At 35.9% G+C, this 21115-nt stretch overlaps 1 protein-coding gene across 4 annotated transcripts in view; it reads right to left on the reverse strand.

Moving 5' to 3' along the window:
• Positions 1 to 441: 441 nt before the first annotated feature.
• The window catches only part of LOC113513304 (glycerol-3-phosphate acyltransferase 3), a 32474-nt gene continuing 11800 nt past the window's right edge, over positions 442 to 21115 (reverse strand). Inside the window, exons 5-11 of one of the 4 annotated variants that reach the window (XM_052899262.1) lie at positions 16007 to 16112; positions 13314 to 13550; positions 12369 to 12602; positions 8543 to 8658; positions 7328 to 7468; positions 5787 to 5996; positions 442 to 4974 (exon numbers count right to left, since the gene is read on the reverse strand). In XM_052899262.1, coding sequence (XP_052755222.1) covers positions 4887 to 4974; positions 5787 to 5996; positions 7328 to 7468; positions 8543 to 8658; positions 12369 to 12602; positions 13314 to 13550; positions 16007 to 16112 — 1132 coding nt within the window. In that variant the 3' untranslated portion in view covers positions 442 to 4886. The remainder of the gene's footprint in view (positions 4975 to 5786; positions 5997 to 7327; positions 7469 to 8542; positions 8659 to 12368; positions 12603 to 13313; positions 13551 to 16006; positions 16113 to 21115) is intronic. The other 3 variants (XM_052899269.1, XM_052899267.1, XM_052899272.1) reach the window with 3 other exon arrangements.

Below are 21115 nucleotides of genomic sequence, written 5' to 3' on the forward strand. Positions count from 1 at the left end.
ATGGTATAAAGCAGGGGAAAGCACAAAAGATCCTGATGGGTCGACGTGCAACGGTTTAGTTTTTTTTTTTGATGGGTGATAATGGTATGGTAACCCCGCCTGCGCTAACGGGATACGTCAGCGGAGCACCAGTGAAGGGTGATCGATGAGAATGAAAACAGGCCAGTTCGCACATCATGATAAATTCATCGGGAATTAACCATAATAGTTTCCAGGGGGAATCGCGAGTAGGTCGACCTGGTTGGGGTATATTGCTAGCAATAGGATTCTCAGTCTCCATTACTAACAATCCCTTTCCCCCCGATGATGATGATTAGGTCAACCGTTACGAGATACGAGAGAAATGGCACCTCAGAATCCAGTCTATATTTTTCTTCTATCGCCACATGGAAGCATCAAATGTCATATATGTTACAAAAAACAATGAAATAAAACACAAAATAAATATATTACAACATTTATTACACATTATATTCCATTATGAACTGTTCATACACAAAAGTTCCATCACAGTCGTGCTATCCCATATTGCTTACCGCCATCGTCAGTTTTGGCGCCAAATTGTTGTTCGAAATTCAAGTAAAATAAACTACATTAAACAGTCAAATTAAGAATCGAAATTTCAAATTGAACGTGACTGACATTAATTTTGGCGCCATATCGCGTGATGTTTTTTTTTTATCGATTTCTTGAATAACATAGACAGAGAATGGGAGCTGGCATTCTATGTCTATATTAAAATACTTACTTAAAGATCAGTCTGTACGTTGGGGCAATGAATATAATTTTTCATATTGAAATATGTTATTATTAATTTGAAACAATAACGTATGAATTTTCACAAATAATAATATAAATTAATAATAGACAATAATAATAATATAAAAGAGACTATAAAACCTCAAATACCATGCTTAAATAAACATAATCGCGAACACATTTGCAACACAACCAAGCCTGTAGCTAAGAACAAGGGATTACATAGACGGAATGATAAAATAAAAACTGTAAATCATATGGTTGCCTCCTTTCTTCTTATGAAAATATAATTAGTAAAAAGAGGACGAAAGATACACCATCAGGTTGCTATTTTTCTCAATTCACAGCAGGCTGGTGTATAGAAAATGTTTGATATGTCAATTATTTGTCAATGACAAATGTTACATTACTAGATTATATATTGGACACAGTTTATGTAGAAAGTATGCAAGCAGGTTGCATCTGTATTTTGTAGGGTTATACGGCCGTATAACATTTTCTATACACTAGCCTGCTACGAATTGACCATTTTATCACTCCTTCTATGTAATTCTTGTACATAGACTTGTAGCGATTCGAAGTCGGATTAAAAAAAAATACACAGCGGTGTTGCCAAAAACAAATTCTGTAATTACCTTAAACTACTAATAAATTTAAAATAAATTAATATAATGAATGTGTTGTGACTTTTTGATAGAATTTCATAATATCGATTAAATATTATTAAAAAATAATTGTACTTTATTCCGTTTCTATATACAGTATGTGCCGTGCGGGGGAAGGGATTGTTAATAATGGAATCTAACAGCCCCATTACTAATATACCCTATCAGGTCGACCTCCACGTGGTTCCCCCTGGAAACCATCGTGGTTAATTCTTGTGAAATTCGTCACGATGGGCTAATTGACCTGCCTTCATCCTCACCTATCACCTATCATGGTGCCCCGTCAGCGTATACCGATAGCGCAGGCGGGGTCACCATTCCATTATCATTCTAAAAAAAAAGAGCATGTGCCGTGTGGTCCCGGCATAGAATAGGATTCATCCCAGCCTTTCCTGTGGGTGTCGTAAGATTTAAGGGAACTTAATAGACGAGAGATAGCATTGTCAATAGATAGCAATGTCCTTCTTAAAAAAAAAAAAAAACTAAACTAACTGCGATTGCCTGAAGGAATTGTTAATAATAAGGAGTAAAAGCCCTTTGCTAGCAATATACCCTATCAGGTCGACCTCCACGCGGTTCCTCCTATAAACGATCCTGATTAATTCATGCTGAATTCGTCACGATGGGCTAACTGACCTGTTTTCATCCTCACCTATCATGATCTCCTGGTACTCCGCTAGCGTATACCGATAGTACAGGCGGGGTTACCATATCACCCATAAAAAAACTGCGGTTGCCAATCTGTCTGCCAAGCGTGGCAACTACTGGCAAAACCCACTTTTATGGGAGTGGCCTGTGTCCAGCAGTGGACAGATAACGGCTGATATGATAACAAAACAGTATAGACATACTATACTGTAAATATTTCCATTATTTACCAACTATATCCCGTGGCTTTGTCCGCGTGAATCAATACATAGTGTCCTAAATACAAAGTCAGGATATAACCTACCCGTGTGGGGGGAAAGGGATTGTTAGTAATTAGGTCTAATAGCCCCATTGCTAACAATATACCCCCTCAGTTCGACCTCCACGCGACTCCCCCTGGAAATCATCATGTTTAATTCTTGTCGAATTCATCATGATGGGCCAACTGATCTGCGTTCATTCTCACCTATCATCTTCCACTGGTGCCTCGTCGGTGTATGCCGGTAGCGCGGCGGGGTTACCATTCCATTTTCACCCATTAAAGAAAACAAAAACTTACCTAACTAACTTAACCTATCTACCAAATTTCCTTCAAATACGTCCAGTAGTTTTTACGTGAAGGCATAACAAATATCCACCCATCCAATGTTATAAACTATTTTATACTGGGAAGAAAGGGATTGTTAGTAATGGAGATCGAGAATCCCATTGCTAGCAATATACTCAATCAGGTCGACCTCCTCGCGGTTCCCCCTGGAAACTATCATGGTTAATTCCTGATGAATTCATCATGATAGGCTAACTGGCCTGTTTTCATTCTCATCTATCACCCTTCACTGGTGCTCCGCCAGCGTATCCCGTTAGCGCAGGCGGGGTTACCATACCATTTAATAGACATAGTACATTTAAATATACATACACACACATAATGTTAACAGAGATTTAAAAGAGTAACTGTTGAGGGTGATTTTAACAGATAACGACTTTCAGAACCCTGCAGTAAGTAAATAAAAAAAAATGAAGAGTTAAAAATGCTTATAAACAACATGCAAAGACAAAACCAGTTAATTTAGCCTAAAAACGAAAGTTCTAAATCGATTTTGATAAAATTTCCACGGGACATATCTGTAAGTATATCCTTTCGGATAAAAAAAGAAAAGAATTATCCAAATAAATTTGGAATTGATGGAGTTCGAAGTTATAAAAAAAAACTTTAATAAAAAAATTCAACCGAATTGAGAAACTTCATCTTTTTGAAGTCGGTTGAAAAGAGGAGGCCGGATGGATCATGACCACCCCAAGATCAGGAATGGCACTTTCAACTATAAGCAAAGATCAGAAGTGAAATTTTCAACTATGCCCCAAGATCAGGAATGGTACTTTCAACTATAAGCAAAGATCAGAAGTGAAATTTTCAACTATGCCCCAAGATCAGGAATGCACTTTCAACTATAAGCAAAGATCAGAAGTGAAATTTTCAACTATGCCCCAAGATCAGGAGTGAAACTTTCAACTTTAAGCAAAGATCAGAAGTGAAATTTTCAACTATGCCCCAAGATCAGGAGTGAAACTTTCAACTTTAAGCAAAGATATAAAAAGTACTTATGCATCTTTATTAAGAAACCAGGAAAATAATATTAAATACGTCAATTTTGCGGGCAAATCCGGTACTCAAAGCTATATTACAACAAGCAAAGTCGTAAACAATTAAATTATAATAATATCAGTACTAAATTACTAAATCTACTTAACTGTAATATACAAAAATATACAAAAAAAAAAAAACATACACACACACACTTTAAACTTTGAAGCGCGACACTTTTTATCACTTTGTAACAGGCATGGGCGATTAAAATAAAACATGCTAACGACTACAATCCCTGATTGGGTAGACAGAGCCATCTGTCGACTGTTGTGGACGATAAACGACATTTCCACGTTTCGAGCGTATTACAATCATGGGCGATACAAGTTATATATAGATACGATAACTATATATCGGTACTATATCTAATATCTAGTTATTGGTATGTACGATTGTTAGTAATGCAAATACAAGTTTCCACAGCTATCAAAATGCCTTATTAAAAAGAAAAATTTAGATGTCCAATAACATGTAAATAATCTTTTATCCTATTGTTTTTTTCTCGTTTTACTCCATTTATTTAACTGATTACTACATTAACAAATAAAGTAAAAAAAAAAAAAAAAGAAATGTAGAACTAAAATCTACAATATAATAAAATTACCTACTTTCTATATAGCAGAAATTTTAAAAATAAACCAACTACAATTATAACAGAGTATCATAGATTCCGACCGATACATAGATATCAAAATATTTCGATATATGATATTACAAAATATATAGTTACCTATAGATATTACCCATGCCTATGGTAACAGTATAAATACACATGTCCATTCACTTAATATTGTCATTTCAGTTTGCTGTCACGTAACACTCGATATTAGTGACGCGGTCACACGATTCTAGTGACGCGGTCACCTGGTATTAGTGGCGCGGTCACTCTCATTCCAGTGACGCGGTCACTCAATCTAATGACGCAGTCTCTCGATATTAGTGTAGCGGTTACTCGATCTAGTGACGCGGTCACTCTAATTCTAGTGACGCGGTCACTCTCATTCTAGTGACGCGGCCACTCAATATAAGTGACGCAGTCTCTCGATCTAGTGACGCGGTCACTAAGCATTAGTGACGCGGTCACACAATATTAGTGACGCGTTTTCCCCAACACTTGTTCATTATAATCACAACACAGGACGTCACCGGAGCCGTTTCGGACACTATTATTCGCCTTTAAGTCTCTTACTGAACTCCTCTTGTTGTAGCTCCCGCCATTCTTTCTTTGGTTTCATGCGTTTTAATTGGCCGTCCCTGCAATAAAATATAAATAAATAGACATAAAAGCTTGTAGTATAGTCACTAGAGTAGATAACGTATGTTTAAGGGATGGAGGAAGGGGGTTATTAACAGAAAAAAGTAAAAAGTAGTTGTTTGCTTGAGTAGCTCTATCCCATTTGTGTTGCTACCGTGAAGCAGCCGTGCTCGCATGGCTGTGTTCCGGTTTGAAGTGCGAGATATTTATTTATTCTTTATTGTACAATAAAACTTTGTACAAGTGGCGAGCTTAATGCCATATTGCGTTCTCCACCAGCTAGCCGTTAGGTGAAAACAGGAAGCGTATGAAGGGCAGTGGTATGGTATATATATACTTAGCTGACTCGGCAAACGTTGTTTTACCATATACATTATTTCTAGAACTATACATGAAAATATATCGTACTACAATTATTATATTCGATCGCCATCTTGCAACCCTATTGCGGCATATAAAAATTGAGATTAAACAACAGAGGTTGATCGTAAAAGGGTGAAAATTTGAAGTTGTGTGTATTTTTCAATGCTAAGTCATTATAAAATAAAAATAAAAAAATTGTCAAAAAAATAAAAATAAAATATTTAGAGGTGGGTCACCCTTATCATTGAGGGGTATGAAAAATAGATGTTGGCCGATTCTCAGACTTACCCGATATGCACACAAAATTTCATAAATATCGGTAAAGCCGTTTCGGAGGAGTTTGGTAACAAACACCGCGACACGAGAATTTTATATATATATATATATATATATATATATATATATATATATATAATAAATAAGAATCTATTTATCTATTCGAACTCACCACATGAGGTCGACGAGGCCGCCCCGCCGCGCGATCACCGACTTGACACGGTTCGCGAAGTCGACGGCCGACTCATGGGGCTCCCGGTACATGGGGGGCAGGTACCATATGTCGCACACGATCGCCCACGAGGTCATCATGTTGAGGAGGTAGTGGAGCATGCCGTAGCGGGAGCTGTTCCAGAACGCGTCGCCGAACCTCGGGTCGTATCTGGTTAGGAGGTACATGGATATCATAAGATACATAGAGGTAGATGCCTGTTATTGTTTTATACTTATAGTGTGTGCGTGGTCCCGACATAGAATGGATGACCCATTCTATGTCAGGACCACACACACATTAGGGAACTAAATGGTCGAGGAATAGGCAGCAGTAGCCCTCTTAAAACATCTCTAAAGCCTCACTGCGGTTGCCAACCCGCCTGCCAAGCGTGGCAACTACTGGAAAATCCCCCCAAAGACGAGACTTATGTTCAGCAGTGGACAGTTAAAGCCTGATATCATGATGATGTAGATAAAAGTAGGTAGATATTATATGTATTTGTAGCTTTTTCTAAGGGAGACTGTACAAAACTCGTTTGCTTGGCCACCTCTGTCCCATTCGTGTTTCTACCGTGAAGCAGTTGTGTTTGCATGGCTGTGTTTCGGTTTAAACGGTGGGATGTGGCAGTGAATTTACACGGTACAGAGGAATAACATCAGAGTCCTCAGGAATGGCAACGCATGGGGGGTATCATGAGCGAAACAGTATACTCTGTTATGTCCACGGTACTGCTCATGTCTATAGGCGACGGTTACCACTTTCCATCAGGTGGGCCGTCAGCTTGTTTGCCATTCTAAGTTGTATAAAAAAAGCTTATGTATTAATTAGTACATATTTAGTATATTAATCTTGTACGTACAGAACACGTGCAGTTTAGCTGCCCGCGAACTACACGCTTTTCAATTATATTGGGTTGACTGGAAGAGATCTCTGTCAGAGATAAGTCCATCCTTGCTCAAAATATTTATAAATGTATTAACAATGTCGTTTTAAACTATATTATAAAAAATAGATGGTTTCCGCCATTATCCGTCCACTACTGGACATAAACCTCCCCCATAGACTGCCACAAAAAACGGTCCTGAGCCACCTGCATCGACTGACTCCCTGCGATGCATTTTAGGCCGTCACTCCATATAGTGAGGAGTCGTCCTACACTGCGTTTACCAGTACGCGGTCGCCAATCAACAAGCTTTCTACCTCATTGGTTGTCGGTTTTTCGAGATATGTGACCAGCCCATTGCCACTGGGGGGAAAAGGATTGTTACTAATGGAGACTGAGAATCCCATTGCTAGCAATATACCCAACTAGGTCGACTTCCACGCGGTTCTCCCTGGAAACTATCATGGTTAATTCCTGATGAATTCCTAATGATGGGCTAACTGGCCTGTTTTCATTCTCATCTATCATCCTTCACTGGTGCTCCGCCGGCGTGTCACGTTAGCGCAGGCGGGGCTACCATTTCATTTTCACCCACAAAAAAAAAAACTATACTCACTTGATGGCGACGGGATATATGATGCCGCCGACTTCGAAGCTGCCCTTCTTGAACTGCATCACCGACGTATTATTGATGCACGTGCCCTCGGGGAAGATCAGGATCGGGGGGTTGTCCGGCACGGAGATGTGCTCTTTTAGTCTACAAGTGGACAGATAGATTTAGAAAAACCTTTGTTCCTGGCGTGAAGCAGTTGTGCTGGCATGGCTGTCTTTCCGTTTGGAGTGTGGGATATGGCAGGGAAATAACGAGGTACAGAGACGTAATACTAGTCCTCGGGGGGAAAGGGATTGTTAGTAATGGAGATTGAGAATCCCATTGCTAGCAATATACTCAATCAGGTCGACCTCTTCGCGGTTCACCCTGGAAACTATCATGGTTAATTCCTGATGAATTCATCATGATGGGCTAACTGGCCCGTTTTCATTCTCATCTATCACCCTTCACTGGTGCTCCGCCAGCGTATCCCGTTAGCGCAGACGGGGTTACCATACCATTTTCACCCATCAAAAAAAAAAATACTAGTCCTCAGGAATGGTAACGCGTGAGGTGTACCATGGGTGTCACAGTGTATTCTGTGACGTTCACGGTGCAGTTCATGTATCTTAATAGAATGATTAAGCTCTAAGTAATGTATGTTCTCCTGGTATCGACGCCACTGTCTCACTTCGTCTACGACGACATTTACCACTTCCCGGCTGTCAGAATGCTGTGCTGATACCAGGAGAACATGCATTAGTTAGAATTTACTCAATCTATTCTTCCGTGGAAGAACTACGAGTTATTGAATAATATCTCCTTAGAATACATGTTAGCCTGGTACTTTTTGTTCAGATTGTTTTAATTTTTTTTACTATACAACCTGGATGGTAAGTGGTAACCGTCGCCTGAACATGAAACAGCGCCGTGGACGTCACAGAATACACTGTGATACCCATAGTACCCATCACATGATGTCCGCCAGAATCTTCACAATCACAAAAGATTGTAATATATTAGAAATAACACCTGAGTCCACAGGAATGGCAACGCATGGGGGGTATCATGGGCGAAACAGTATACTCTGTTATGTCCACAGTACCGCTCATGTCTATAGGCGACGGTTACCACTTTCCATCAAGTGGGCCGTCAGCTTGTTTACCATTCTAAGTTGCATAAAAATAAATTAGTTACTGAAATAAAAAAGAAATTGTATAATAAAAAAAAATACATTACCTTTTAGCGACAGCATGTCTGTCCTTCACTTCTGACCTCTCGAACCATATATGGGGCGAGGCTCTAGCTAGCGCCCTCTGTAAGAGCCCCAAAAACCCGCCGTGCCGTTGGCCAATCTACAAATATTGCAAAGTATAATAATTTAAAGACACAGACAATCCCTTGAAATTTGATATGGATGTAGAAGGGCTAATCCCATATCCCGGCCACGTAGACGAAGTCGCGGGTAAAACTAGTGAGTTCACGAATTACTTTTATCAATAACTAATAATAGACTTAAGGAAGATTTCGTACAAAAGTCGCCTGCTTGGGTACCTCTGTCCCATTTCTGTTTCTGCCATAAAGCAGTTGTTTTCATTGCTGTGTTTCAATTTAAAAGATGTTATGTGTGATAAGGAGACATAACACCAAAGCCCTCAAATGCCAACGCATGAAAGGCACTATAGGCGTTACAGTGTATATACTGTGATGTCAACAGTACTGTTCATGTCTATAGGCAACGACTACCATTTACCATCTGGTGACCGTCAGCTAGTTTGTACAAAAAAAATAAATAGAACGATCCCAACAAAAAGTACCAGGCTAACATATGTTCTAGGGAGATATTCAAATTTCATATATTTATAGGAGATATGGCAGTGAAATAACAGAGTACAAAAGCATAACACTTTAGTCTGAGGGAAGAGATTGGTAGTAATGGGGTCTAAAAAGCCCCATTGCTAGCAATATTCCCTAGCAGGTCGACTTCTACGCGGTTCCCCTTGGAAACCATTGTGGTTGTTTTTTGCGGGATTCGTCACGATGAGCTAACTGACTTGTTTTATCCTCACCTATTATGTGCCCCTGGTACTCCGCCAGCGTAAATGCAAGCGGGGTTACCATTCTATAAAAAAAAAACACCTTACAGGAATGGGAATATATGACGGGTGTCATGGGCGAATCAGTATACTCTGTTACGTCCACGGTACTGCTCATGGCTATAGGCGACGGTTACCACTTTCCATCAGGTCGGCTGTGATTTATGAAATTAAAGCAACATACAATGGCAAACAAGCTGACGGCCTGCCTGACGGAAAGTGACTTTTGTACAAAGCTCTAGCTTTTTTTTCATTACATTAATTAATTAATTCATTAATCCCATTAATAATATTTACCCAAGACAACATTTTGAAACACATAAGCACAAATATAAGGCAAACGAAATGATCAGGCCAGCGCCGCACCACAACCGCTTACGATTAAGGGTTCCGAATGGTCCCGTAACTAGTTGAGCTTTCTCTACCTAACTACGCATAAGTTAAATAAACCGGCAGTTATTACATTAAAATATAATGTGTGCTTACGGAAAACTTTAACAATTAAACGAAATGGCATTATGGATAAACAATTTTTGATGAGATTTCAAAGATTCGCAACTTTCGTTGGCTTATTTTGATAGTTCTTTTTGTTATTTAATATTATTACTTACATAAACTTGCTATTTTAAGCCAATGACTGCTGTGACCTTTTTATAAGTCCATGACCACTAATTACTAGGGTCGATTCTGAGGCGCTCTTTCTCTAAATCTATTACTAAGTTAAAATTTTTAATTTGGTGTAGTCTCCAACTGTAATATCGAAAGCGAAATCTTTGCTTTGAGGACCAATATGATATAACAAATTTTTTAATAGATTTAAGGAAAAATTTTATAGATAGATAGATAGAAATTATTATAAGTTAATTTTTTTTTATACCACTGAGGTGGCAAACAAGCATACGGCCAACCTGATGGTAAGCGATTACCGTAGGCTATATATAATTGTCCATAAAACAATAATTATGTGACACTATCAAATTACGATATCAGGTTAAGAAATAGGTTTAGAGTAATGACGCCTCGAAATCGGCCTCAGCATGATTATCTGAATGACAAATAATGTAATCAATTATTTCAATCAAATATTGTACAAAAATACCGCGCGTAAACAAATTCGTGTACAACAACAAGTTCAAATACTAGAATACTTACCAAAGTGGCAGTCAGTGACTGCTATGACATGATATACTCTTTATGAATATATTATTTAAGTAATAGGTCATTCACCATTTACCTTTTTAATAAAAATAAATGAAGTCATTGACTTTTATTACTTATTAAATTGTAAGTCAGTGACTGCTATTAATATTATCACTAATTGCAAAACATGAAAGTGCAGTGCAAAATTAAATTAAATTATTAACTAATGTTAGTTACCAAATTATATCTACAATGATTATTACACAATGTGAGATTACATTTAATAAATGACTACTATCACCGACTATATAAATATAAATGAAGTCGTTGACTTTTTACTTACCAAAGTACAAGTCAGTAGCTAAGCTGGTTGCACGATTATACTAAGAGATAATACGAGACTACTTATTCAATAAATAATTAAATCACTTATATGGGCTAAAAATAAAAAAAAAATTTCATTGAAAAATAAAAAAAAGTTTTTTTACTATTATTAATACTTGTATAAAATACTGTCTAACAACAAATAAAGACATTGAATATAATTGCTTACATAAATGAGACAAATAAATAAAATAAATTTACTACTATTAGAGACTGCATAAAAATAAATGAAGTCACTACTGTATAAGTCTTATAAGTCAGTGACTACTATAATTGAATAAGGTTTTTAATTAATAAATTATCACTACCAGAGAATGCATATTAAAAAAATTACCAAATTAGAAACCAGTGACTACTGCCACTATTCACGTATATAATACGAGAGTACTACTATTTAAAAATAAACCTTTTTGAAATTAGGAATTTAGTGTAAAAGAGACAAAACACTTCTATAGCAAAAATAGGTTTAAAAGACATTTTACGTCTTATTGAATAAGGGCGTCAGTGACAACTAGGCATGAGTAATATTGATACTGCTATGATATCTACATATTGGGTTCTTCCAGACATTGATGGCAGAAAAGGTCATTACCCAATTCGATATTACTCCTATCATTCATTTATTAATTAATTTATTTAATACTTTATTGCACCAATACTACAAGATTTATTGAAGAATTTTCAGTAAGTATAGTGTGGTAGAAAAGGTGGTCTTATTGTGAAACAATCTCTTTCGAACGACCTTTGCGTAGAAGGAATTAAATAATAAATGGGTAGGTGGCGAACGCAATATTATTTATTCGCTAATTTGCTAGAATCAGGTACATTTTTTTATAGGTGTTACAACATAAGAAAATTATAGTCCAATCTTATTCTGCTACAATGTAGTAAATATATACATATAATAATAATAATAAATCTCTTTATTTTCAGGTATATACCCATAGTTAACATTTTTATATTATTAATTAAATAAATTGTTATTATTATTTTTAAAATATACATCAATTATAAAATACCAATTTAAATTATTTCGTTATAAAATCTCTTGTCGTCAGGTATGCTGTGAGAAATACAGTCTTTACAATATTATTACTTGTTGTCATTAATCTGTCATGAAATTTTGCCTTATAATTACGTAAATATATAGGATAAGCTATATTTAACATATCCATTATTAGCCCAATATATAGATATTCAATCTCATAATCTTCCTGTCTTTATCCCAATTACTTGGGGTTAACGTAATATGTTTTTATTCATACTACACAAAATCTTTACCATTAGCCGCCTGTTTACAATATACAAATATCGCTACATATTACCCACACCTAGCAGCTACTAACAGGGACTGTATAAAAATAAATGACGTTTGCTACTTACCAGTTAACTAGACTTATAAAACTTATAAGTCAGTGACTTCTACGATGCACGTGACCACTTACCAGCGAGTAACAGTTGTCGCACATCAACACCAACGCGTCAATGGGGCTCGTGTGATTGGCAACGCAGATTCCACTTCGGGGCTTGTTCTGAGCGTCGTGATACGTTATCACGACTGATATGCACCGCGATAGGAAGTTGAAGCACATAATGGACACGACGTAGTTGACGCGCTGTTTGAACGGCCCGTCCGGGAGGGTTCCGATGCAAGCCGTGCTTACTATAAGGAGCCAGACCTGGATGTACCCGGTGAATGAGCGGAGAGCATTTATGAGTATTCAACAATTGATTTTTTTTTGTTGTGTTATATGTTTTATTCATAAAAAAAAAATATGTATTGTTGGTTTTATAAAATAAGTAAAACGTAGCCCCTATCATTTCGGAATAAATCGACAAGCGTAAATATAAGATTGATAACTGTTAACTTATATTTACTTTGAGTTTTCTTCTTTCCTTTAGATTAATATATTAATAAACGAACTAATTTAATTAACATTAATTTAAAAATAATATAAAGAAAATATTTGAAATATTTCTTTTTATATTATTATTAAATTAACATTTATATAAATAACGAAAAATATTCTCAAAGTGTTATTAAAAAAAAAAAAATATAAATGCTCTTCGCTGTATACATTTCAATCGATGCCTTACTTCGAATGACATGTAGCAATGATTTTTTTATACTTGCAGTCAATCATAGAAGTCATTGACTTACACGCTAATAAGTCAGTGACTTCATGACCACTCAGAATGCGTATTAGTAGAATTTGTATACAATATTAATGGAACACATAAAACAGACATATTTAGTATCGTTTACATGTAAGACAGGCACAAATGGATAAAATGAGGTCATATTATATACACCCATGCATTAGACCGTATATGGAAGCGACAAAACCCATAGACAACACAAAACCCCCGAGATAATTAAAAAGTACTACCAAAGAGTAACAATTATTGATGCTTAGCGCGGCAACATCGATCGGGCTCGTGTGGTTGGCAACACAGAATCCGTTTTTCTTCGGTATATATTCAGTATCGTGGAATCTAACGTAACAAGAGAGAGCTCGGAAGAGTATTCTGAAAGACATCTTGTAGGCCAACGCTCCCAAAAATAGTCGAATTTTGCACGCTGGCAACATGCTTACAATCAAGGTAGACACTACCATGGTTACCACCTGGGGTTGCCAACATACATGGTAGTTTTCACAAATCGTATTATTCGGTAGAATCCGATGTCAGGCCATGTGGTAGAAAAACGAAGTTAGGTTTTGCCGCCATTTTGTACAATGGTAGTTTTCGGCCATTTTCCAATTGCGATTCGTCACGTCAGACCATTGAGTGTTGCCACGGATTAGTAAAGGAAATAAAACATAAAATTAATAAAGGCGAACAAATTATATATATAGATTAATATAAGCTGTTTTTTTTATATCGTATTGTCTAAACGATTTGAAGGGTTGGATATGGCGTGAATTTACAGGGTACAGAGGAATAACATCTGAGTCCTCAGGAATGGCAACGCATGGGGGGTATCATGGGCGAAACAGTATACTCTGTTATGTCCACGGTACTGCTCATGTCTATAGGCGACGGTTACCACTTTCCATCAGGTGGGCCGTCAGCTTGTTTGCCATTCTAAGTTGAATAAAAAACCGACTTAATTTGTGACAAAGACCAGTTATGTTGATTCTACGATAAATCGACCAAGATTACAAAAAAAAAAAAATGATTTTTCCAAATCGAATCGATTTATAACTGACAGAGTTGATGAGGTAACAGACATGAAAGAAGAAATATAACCGAATTGATAATCTCCTTTTTTACAAGTCGGCCAAGAAAGGTAATGTATTGAGGGTAGATTTTTCATTCCACCATAACTTGTAAATGCCTGAACAGATTTGAATGTATAGGGGTTCGGTTAGAATCCTCACATCATCCCGAGTGATACGGGCTATAAATTTTTGGAAAACAGCGGAACTACCATGAAATGTTTTTCGAAATTTCGAGGCTGAATGAAACAAAAAGTTCATGTTAAAATTACATAATAATACATACCGTTCAAAAAATATTTAAAAATGTTACAAATATCTTTCCTTTGGACTTTTATTTATATTTATTTTAAGTTCCATTTAAATGAAAAAAAACAAAAAATTCAAAATTGAGTCCGAAAAATCGCCATTTCATTTCATGGTAAACCGCAATTCGTATTTTTGTTGGACATTCGTGTTTTATTTTTTTTATTTGATCAGCAAAATATATTTGTTAGAATAGAAAAAAAAAAAACATATACTGAGATCCCTTATTCATAAAAAAAAACATCAAATCTCTAATTTTACTCCATCTCTTTTAGGCATTAAACTCTCTCTTTCTTTCACACTAAATTCCCAATTTGAAAGAAAGCGATAAAACAATGTAATGATTAAGTTAGACTCGTAGAATATTTTAGTTTTTATGAATAAGGGGTTACAGTCAAATATAGAAAAATAATGCAGATATCCAGAGGCAGACTAAATGCAGGGAGCGAACTAGGCAAGCACCTTACCGGGGCCCTCGAGGGGGCCATATATTAGAACAATAATAAATATGCCCCTAAAATCCTACCCTAAGTCCGTGTCGAACACCAGACCTCGTGAGGGGTGGGGAGAACATATACAAAATAAAACTTAATACGGTCGGGGGAAAAGGGATTGTTAGTCATGGGGATTAGAAACCCTATCAGTACGACCTCCTCTCGCGGTTTTCCCTGGAAACCATTGTGATTGGTTTATTGGTAAATTCGTTACGATGGGCTAACTGACCTGCCCTTCATTCTCATCTATCATCCCTCATTGATGCCTCGCCAGTGCATACTGATAACACGGGGTTACAATTCCATTATTATCCATTTAAAAAATTCAATATGGCCGACAGGATAAGTACAAATTAAAGATGGCGAACGAATACAATGAAGCTCTAAACCTCGGTTGGGTCATTTACTTTTCTTTTTTTTTCTAACATAGTTGTAAGAAAATTGTTGTTAACAAAATTGACCAAATTGTAGTCTGAATAATAAAGTATTATATTCCACTGTTGAACATAGGCTTGCCCCCACAAAGGATGGTTTTGCTAATAGTTGCCACGCTAGGCAGACGGGTTGACAACAGCAGTTAGGTATTGTTGATGTTTTAAGAGGAACGCTGCTGCCCTCGCCCATTGAGTTACCTTAGTCACGACACCCACGGGAAAGGAAGGGGGAGAAGGCTATATCAGTGTTTTAGGTAAATTGTATAACTATATTTTATATTACTCCTCTCCATCCAAAGATTAGCTGCAAGAGATCGCTTTCAGCGATAAGGCCGCCCATTGTTTTCTCTGTGTAATAATTTCTTGTAATTGTTTATATCTATAATAAGTTTACTATTGTAATCTTATGGAGGAAACAATAAAAAGTACCTATCTATCTATTGTAAGTAATAGGTACATATTGGCACAATTAATTTCTTTTTTTTTTCGTTTAAAAATTCGCACGCGCCCCTTTGTATTCTCGCGCCCCCAAGTACGTGCCTAGTTTGCCTTAGAAATAATCCGTCTCTGGTTAATGCGTTAGTATAACGTTTAATAAGCGATCTAAACTTGAACAAGTTCTACTCACCCCGATTACAAATATCAGCACTCTCAGTGGCAGTAAGAACATATATCTGACTAGGAAACCCATAGCCCATATAATCGTTAAACGCCATGTCAGAAATTCGTATTGTCTGAAATGAAAAATTCCATTAAATCCATGGGAGACTTATACAAGATTGTCTAGGGGAGAGAGAAGCTAGCAGTCCCATTGCTAGTAACGTCAGGTTGACTTCCACGTACCTCCCCCTTGTAAACCATCCGAGGCCAAACAACGGGGTCACCTATCCATCCATGAAAAAAAAGTTGTCTAAGGAAGGGGGGGGGGAAGCTACCAGTCCCATTGCTAGCAATACAGGTTGATCTCCACGCACCGCCCCTGGAAAGCATCGTGCTAAATTCCAGGTGTTATTCATCACGATAGGTTTATTGACCTGCTTTTCTCCTTACCTATCATGTTTCCCTGGTACCTCGCCAATGTATACTTTTAGCGGAGGTGGGGTTTCATCTATTAAAAAAAAAAAGATTATCTAAGGGAGAGGGGAAGCTACCAGTCATATTGCTAGCAATATACAAGTTGATCTCCACGCACCGCCCCTGGAAAGCATCGAGCTAAATTCCAGGTGTATTCATCACGATAGGCTAACTGAACTGCTTTCCTCCTCACCTATCATGTTTCCCTGGTACACTGCCAGCGTATACCGATAGCGCGGGCGGGGTTGCCGTTCCATTTTCACCCATTAAAAAAAACTCTGACCCACTCAAAGGCATAGTATAATGTACCACATATTGACAGACTGGCAAGACAATCACAAATATAAGACAAGAAAATGGTTACACTGTAAGATGAACGTACCTAGTTTAAATATGTATAAAGGAACGCATCTTAATTGACAGATGACATTAGTTAACATGTATGTACTAGCGGATCTTCCGGTTGCTTTCTCACCTTTGTTCACTCTCTTGATGTTAATAAATATGTTTGCAATTAAATAAGTTTTATTTAAATATAATATGGCGCAGTCGTAGCGGTATTTGAAGTAGTAGTCATGGTTGAAGTTGCAATTATCGTATTCAAAGTGTAAACGAGATTGTATCAAGTATTAAATATCGGAAAGAAGTTTTTCAGCCAAGCAGACGCCATCATGGAAGGATCGGTTAAATTGCCTCCAAATTTCGACATAAGATCGCCTAATGCAGCCTCAGAGTGGAAGGTATGGATACAGGCATTCGAGGATTATTTAGTGAGCATTGGAAAAGATGACTCGCAGGACAAAGTAAAATTATCACTTTTGCGTAATATGATGGGAATCGAATCTGCAAGATTGCTACATACATTGCCGATTACGGAAACAGAATCGCAAGTCTATGCAAATGTTATAAGAGCTATTAATAATTATGTAAGTCCAAGAGCAAATCAAGTATTTGAAAGATATAAATTTAATGAAAGGAAACAAAGAGAAGGCGAAAGTTTTCATAATTTTCTCACAGATTTAAAACAGCTGCTTGCTAATTGTTCGTATAAAAATGTAGAAGGACAAGAATCATTAGAGGACCAAATATTAAGAGATAAAATAGTGCAAGGCATATACGCCAAGTCCTTACAGGAATCTCTACTTAGAATAGACAATTTAACACTGGAGAAGGCAACCAACTTTTGTCGTACAAGTGAAATTAGTAAAAAGCAGGCAAAAGAGATGAATCCAAATATAGAAATAGATATAGTGAAGAAAAGAAATAGTTTAAAACAGAAGGAAAAGGAAGTATATCAAGGAAATAAAGAAGTATATAATGGGAAACAGAAAAATAAAGGAAGGCAGCATGCATATCAAGAAAATAAAACAAAATATATAGAAAAATTTAATTGTAGGCGCTGTAAGAGAAACCACGGGCCGAGGGAGTGTCCAGCCTTTGGGCAGAGATGTCATAAATGTGGATTAAAGAATCACTTTGCAGTTAGTTGTAATGTGAAGAAAAAGGTACAAAATGTAGATTGTAATTCTGACAGTGACTCTAATTCTAAATTGTAATGTTGCAGTATAACGAGAAACCAGGTAAAAGGTAATAAAAAGACACACTGGACAGAGAACATTTTAATTGAGAACAGGTATGTAAACTGTAGATTAGATACCGGGGCAGATGTGAGTATAATGCCATTAAATATATATAAGTCACTAGGAAGTAATATTGAACTTAGGAAATGTAACCAAAGTTTAGAGGCCTTTCAAGGCTCCACAATTAAACCAGTGGGTATGGTAAATTTACACTGTAAATATAAAGCAATTGAATGTTATGAAGATTTCATGGTAGTTGACTGTAAATCAATGTTACTAGGATTACCAGGTTGTATTGCATTGAATTTAGTTAAAAGAATTAATACAGTAAATTTAAATTGTAATGATGAGAAATTTAAGTTTATACAAGAAAATATGGAAATTTTTGAAGGTCATGGAAATTTTCCTAAACCAGTGGATATTCCTACATTACCACATGAGCAAATTTGTCATGCGGCACCTAAGATACCAAATAAATTATATAATCCATTGAAGTGTGAATTGAATAGGTTAGTTAAGAGGAAAGCTATCACTAAAGTTGAAGAGATAAGTTCAGAAGCATGTATAAATAGGCTAGTTTTAGTAGAAAAACCTAATGGAAATATAAGATTGTGTTTAGATCCCAGTGAGTTAAATAAAAAAATAATTAGAAAACCCCAAGTATTATTAACTGTAGATGAGATAGCATGTAAAGTAAAAGGTAAAAAGTATTTTTCAGTTTTTGATTTATCGGAAGGATTTCATCATGTGACACTAACAGAAAGTGCATCATGGAAATGTTGTTTTGCGACACCTTTTGGAGTGTATAGATACTTAGTTTTACCGTATGGTCTTTCAAATTCACCTGATGTATTTCAAGATCAAATTCAAAATTACTTTGGCGATATACCTAATGTAATAACATGGTTCGATGACTTACTAGTTATGGGAGAAACTGAGGAAGCTCATGATAAAACTGTTAGGGAAGTTATTAAACGTGCAAAACAAATAAAAGCTAAATTTAATAAAGACAAGTTGCAATATAAGTTAAAAGAAATTAAATATATAGGACAAATATTCAGTGAAAAGGGTATGGAAATGGACAAGGATAGAGTCAAATCTTTATTAAGTCTAGAAGCTCCTAGAAATATAGCTGAGTTAAGAAGAATTATAGGGTCATTCAATTATGTTAGAAGATATGTACCAGAAATGGCTGAGCTTATGGCTCCATTATGTCAATTATTGAAAAAAGATGTTTTATTTCAGTGGTTACCAATACATGATAAAAATTTTTCAGAGCTCAAAAAGAAAGTTTCAGAGGCTCCAGCTTTGAGTGCTTTTGATTCTAAAAAGGAAATTATAATGCAGTGTGATGCATCTCAGAATGGAATAGGTAGTTGTTTGTTTCAAAAAGATAACAATAACTGTTTAAGATTAGTAGCTTGTGTATCCAGAACAATGAACAATTGTGAAATAAACTATAGTCAAACGGAAAAGGAATTATTAGCTATTTATTTTGGTACACAAAAATTCCATAAATATATATATGGTGCTAAAAATATTCAGGTACAAACAGATCACAAACCATTGATTTCAATTATTAAAAAGCCTAATACTAAAGTAGGATCTCCAAGGCTTAGACGTTTGTGTCTTAAATTATTAAATTATAGATTAAATCTTAATTATATACCAGGTAAAGACATTAATTTTGCAGACATGTTATCTAGATGTAGTATGAAAACAACAGAGAAGGACTATGAAATGTTAGACATGGATCATTCAGTTTCATTGCATTTGCCTATGAGTAGTGAAAGAAAGTCTGAGTTTAGATCTGAGACTAGCAAAGATAAAGTGTTATCTGAAATTATAAAATATTATTATCAAGGATGGCCTGAAGAAAATAAATTGTTAAAAGAATGTAAACCATATTTTAAATTTAAAGAGGATATCTATGTAGAATCAGGTTTAGTGTTCTATACTAACAAAATTATTGTTCCTAAATCTTTACAATTATATGTATCAAATTTAGTTCATTCTGGTCACCCAGGCATAAGTAAAAGTATTAAAAAAGCTAGACAGCTATTTTATTGGCCGAAATTGTCTCAGGATATTCAAATCTTTATATCTAAATGTAGAACTTGTGAGAAATTTAAATCTGCAAATACTCATGAACCATTGTTAACTCATAAGATACCTAAATTAAGATTTTCAAAACTAGGTTCTGATATTATGGAGTATGGAGGGAAATCCTACCTTGTTGTTGTGGATTATCTATCACATTGGTTGGAAATTATACCAATAATAAATAAAAGTTCAAAGTCTGTTATAAATGCTTTTCAGGAAGTATTTACAAGGTTTGGTTACCCTACTGAAATTATAGCAGATAACAATCCATTTAAATCTTATGAATGTATTCAGTATTATAAATCTAAAGATATTTGTATCACTACCAGTAGCCCTCACTATCCTAGAAGTAACGGCATGTCAGAAAAGGCAGTAAATATTGCTAAAAATTTATTAAAGAAAGCGAGGGAGGATAATGTAGATTATAGAGATTTTCTATTAAGTTATAACTGTACACCTTTATCTAGTTTAGAAGTGTCACCATCTCAAATATTACAGAGTAGACAGTTGAGAACTTGTGTACCTATTACAGAAAGCATGTTAGAACCTAAAATAGAGAAAAGTATTCATAAATTGTTAACTGTGAAACAATCTATAACTAAAAAAATTCATGATAGATTTATAAGGAAGGGTGAAACAAATTTTAAGGAAGGAGAAAATGTAACTTATAGGACAGGTCATGATAGTTATTGGAAAAAAGGAGTAGTTATTAAGAAGTCTAAAGAACCTAGATCATATTGGATCAGTAGGGGAGAAAATTGTAAGCCCTTTAGGCGCACTTCTCATCACATTAAGAGGTCAAACACAAAAACACATAGTTTTAAGAGAGATTTTTTTGATTATTCTTTAAATGACAAAGTTAGTAATAATGTGCCAAATATTGTATCTGAAAATAGTAACCAAGCAAATGTCCCTCATAAAGCATGTCACACTCGCAGTGGAAGAATTATAAAACCTAGAGATAGACTCAATTTATAATG

This window comes from Galleria mellonella, unplaced genomic scaffold, assembly GCF_026898425.1.
Source record: "Galleria mellonella isolate WM207_F2 unplaced genomic scaffold, CSIRO_AGI_GalMel_v1 utg121, whole genome shotgun sequence".
Lineage (NCBI taxonomy): Eukaryota > Metazoa > Arthropoda > Insecta > Lepidoptera > Pyralidae > Galleria > Galleria mellonella.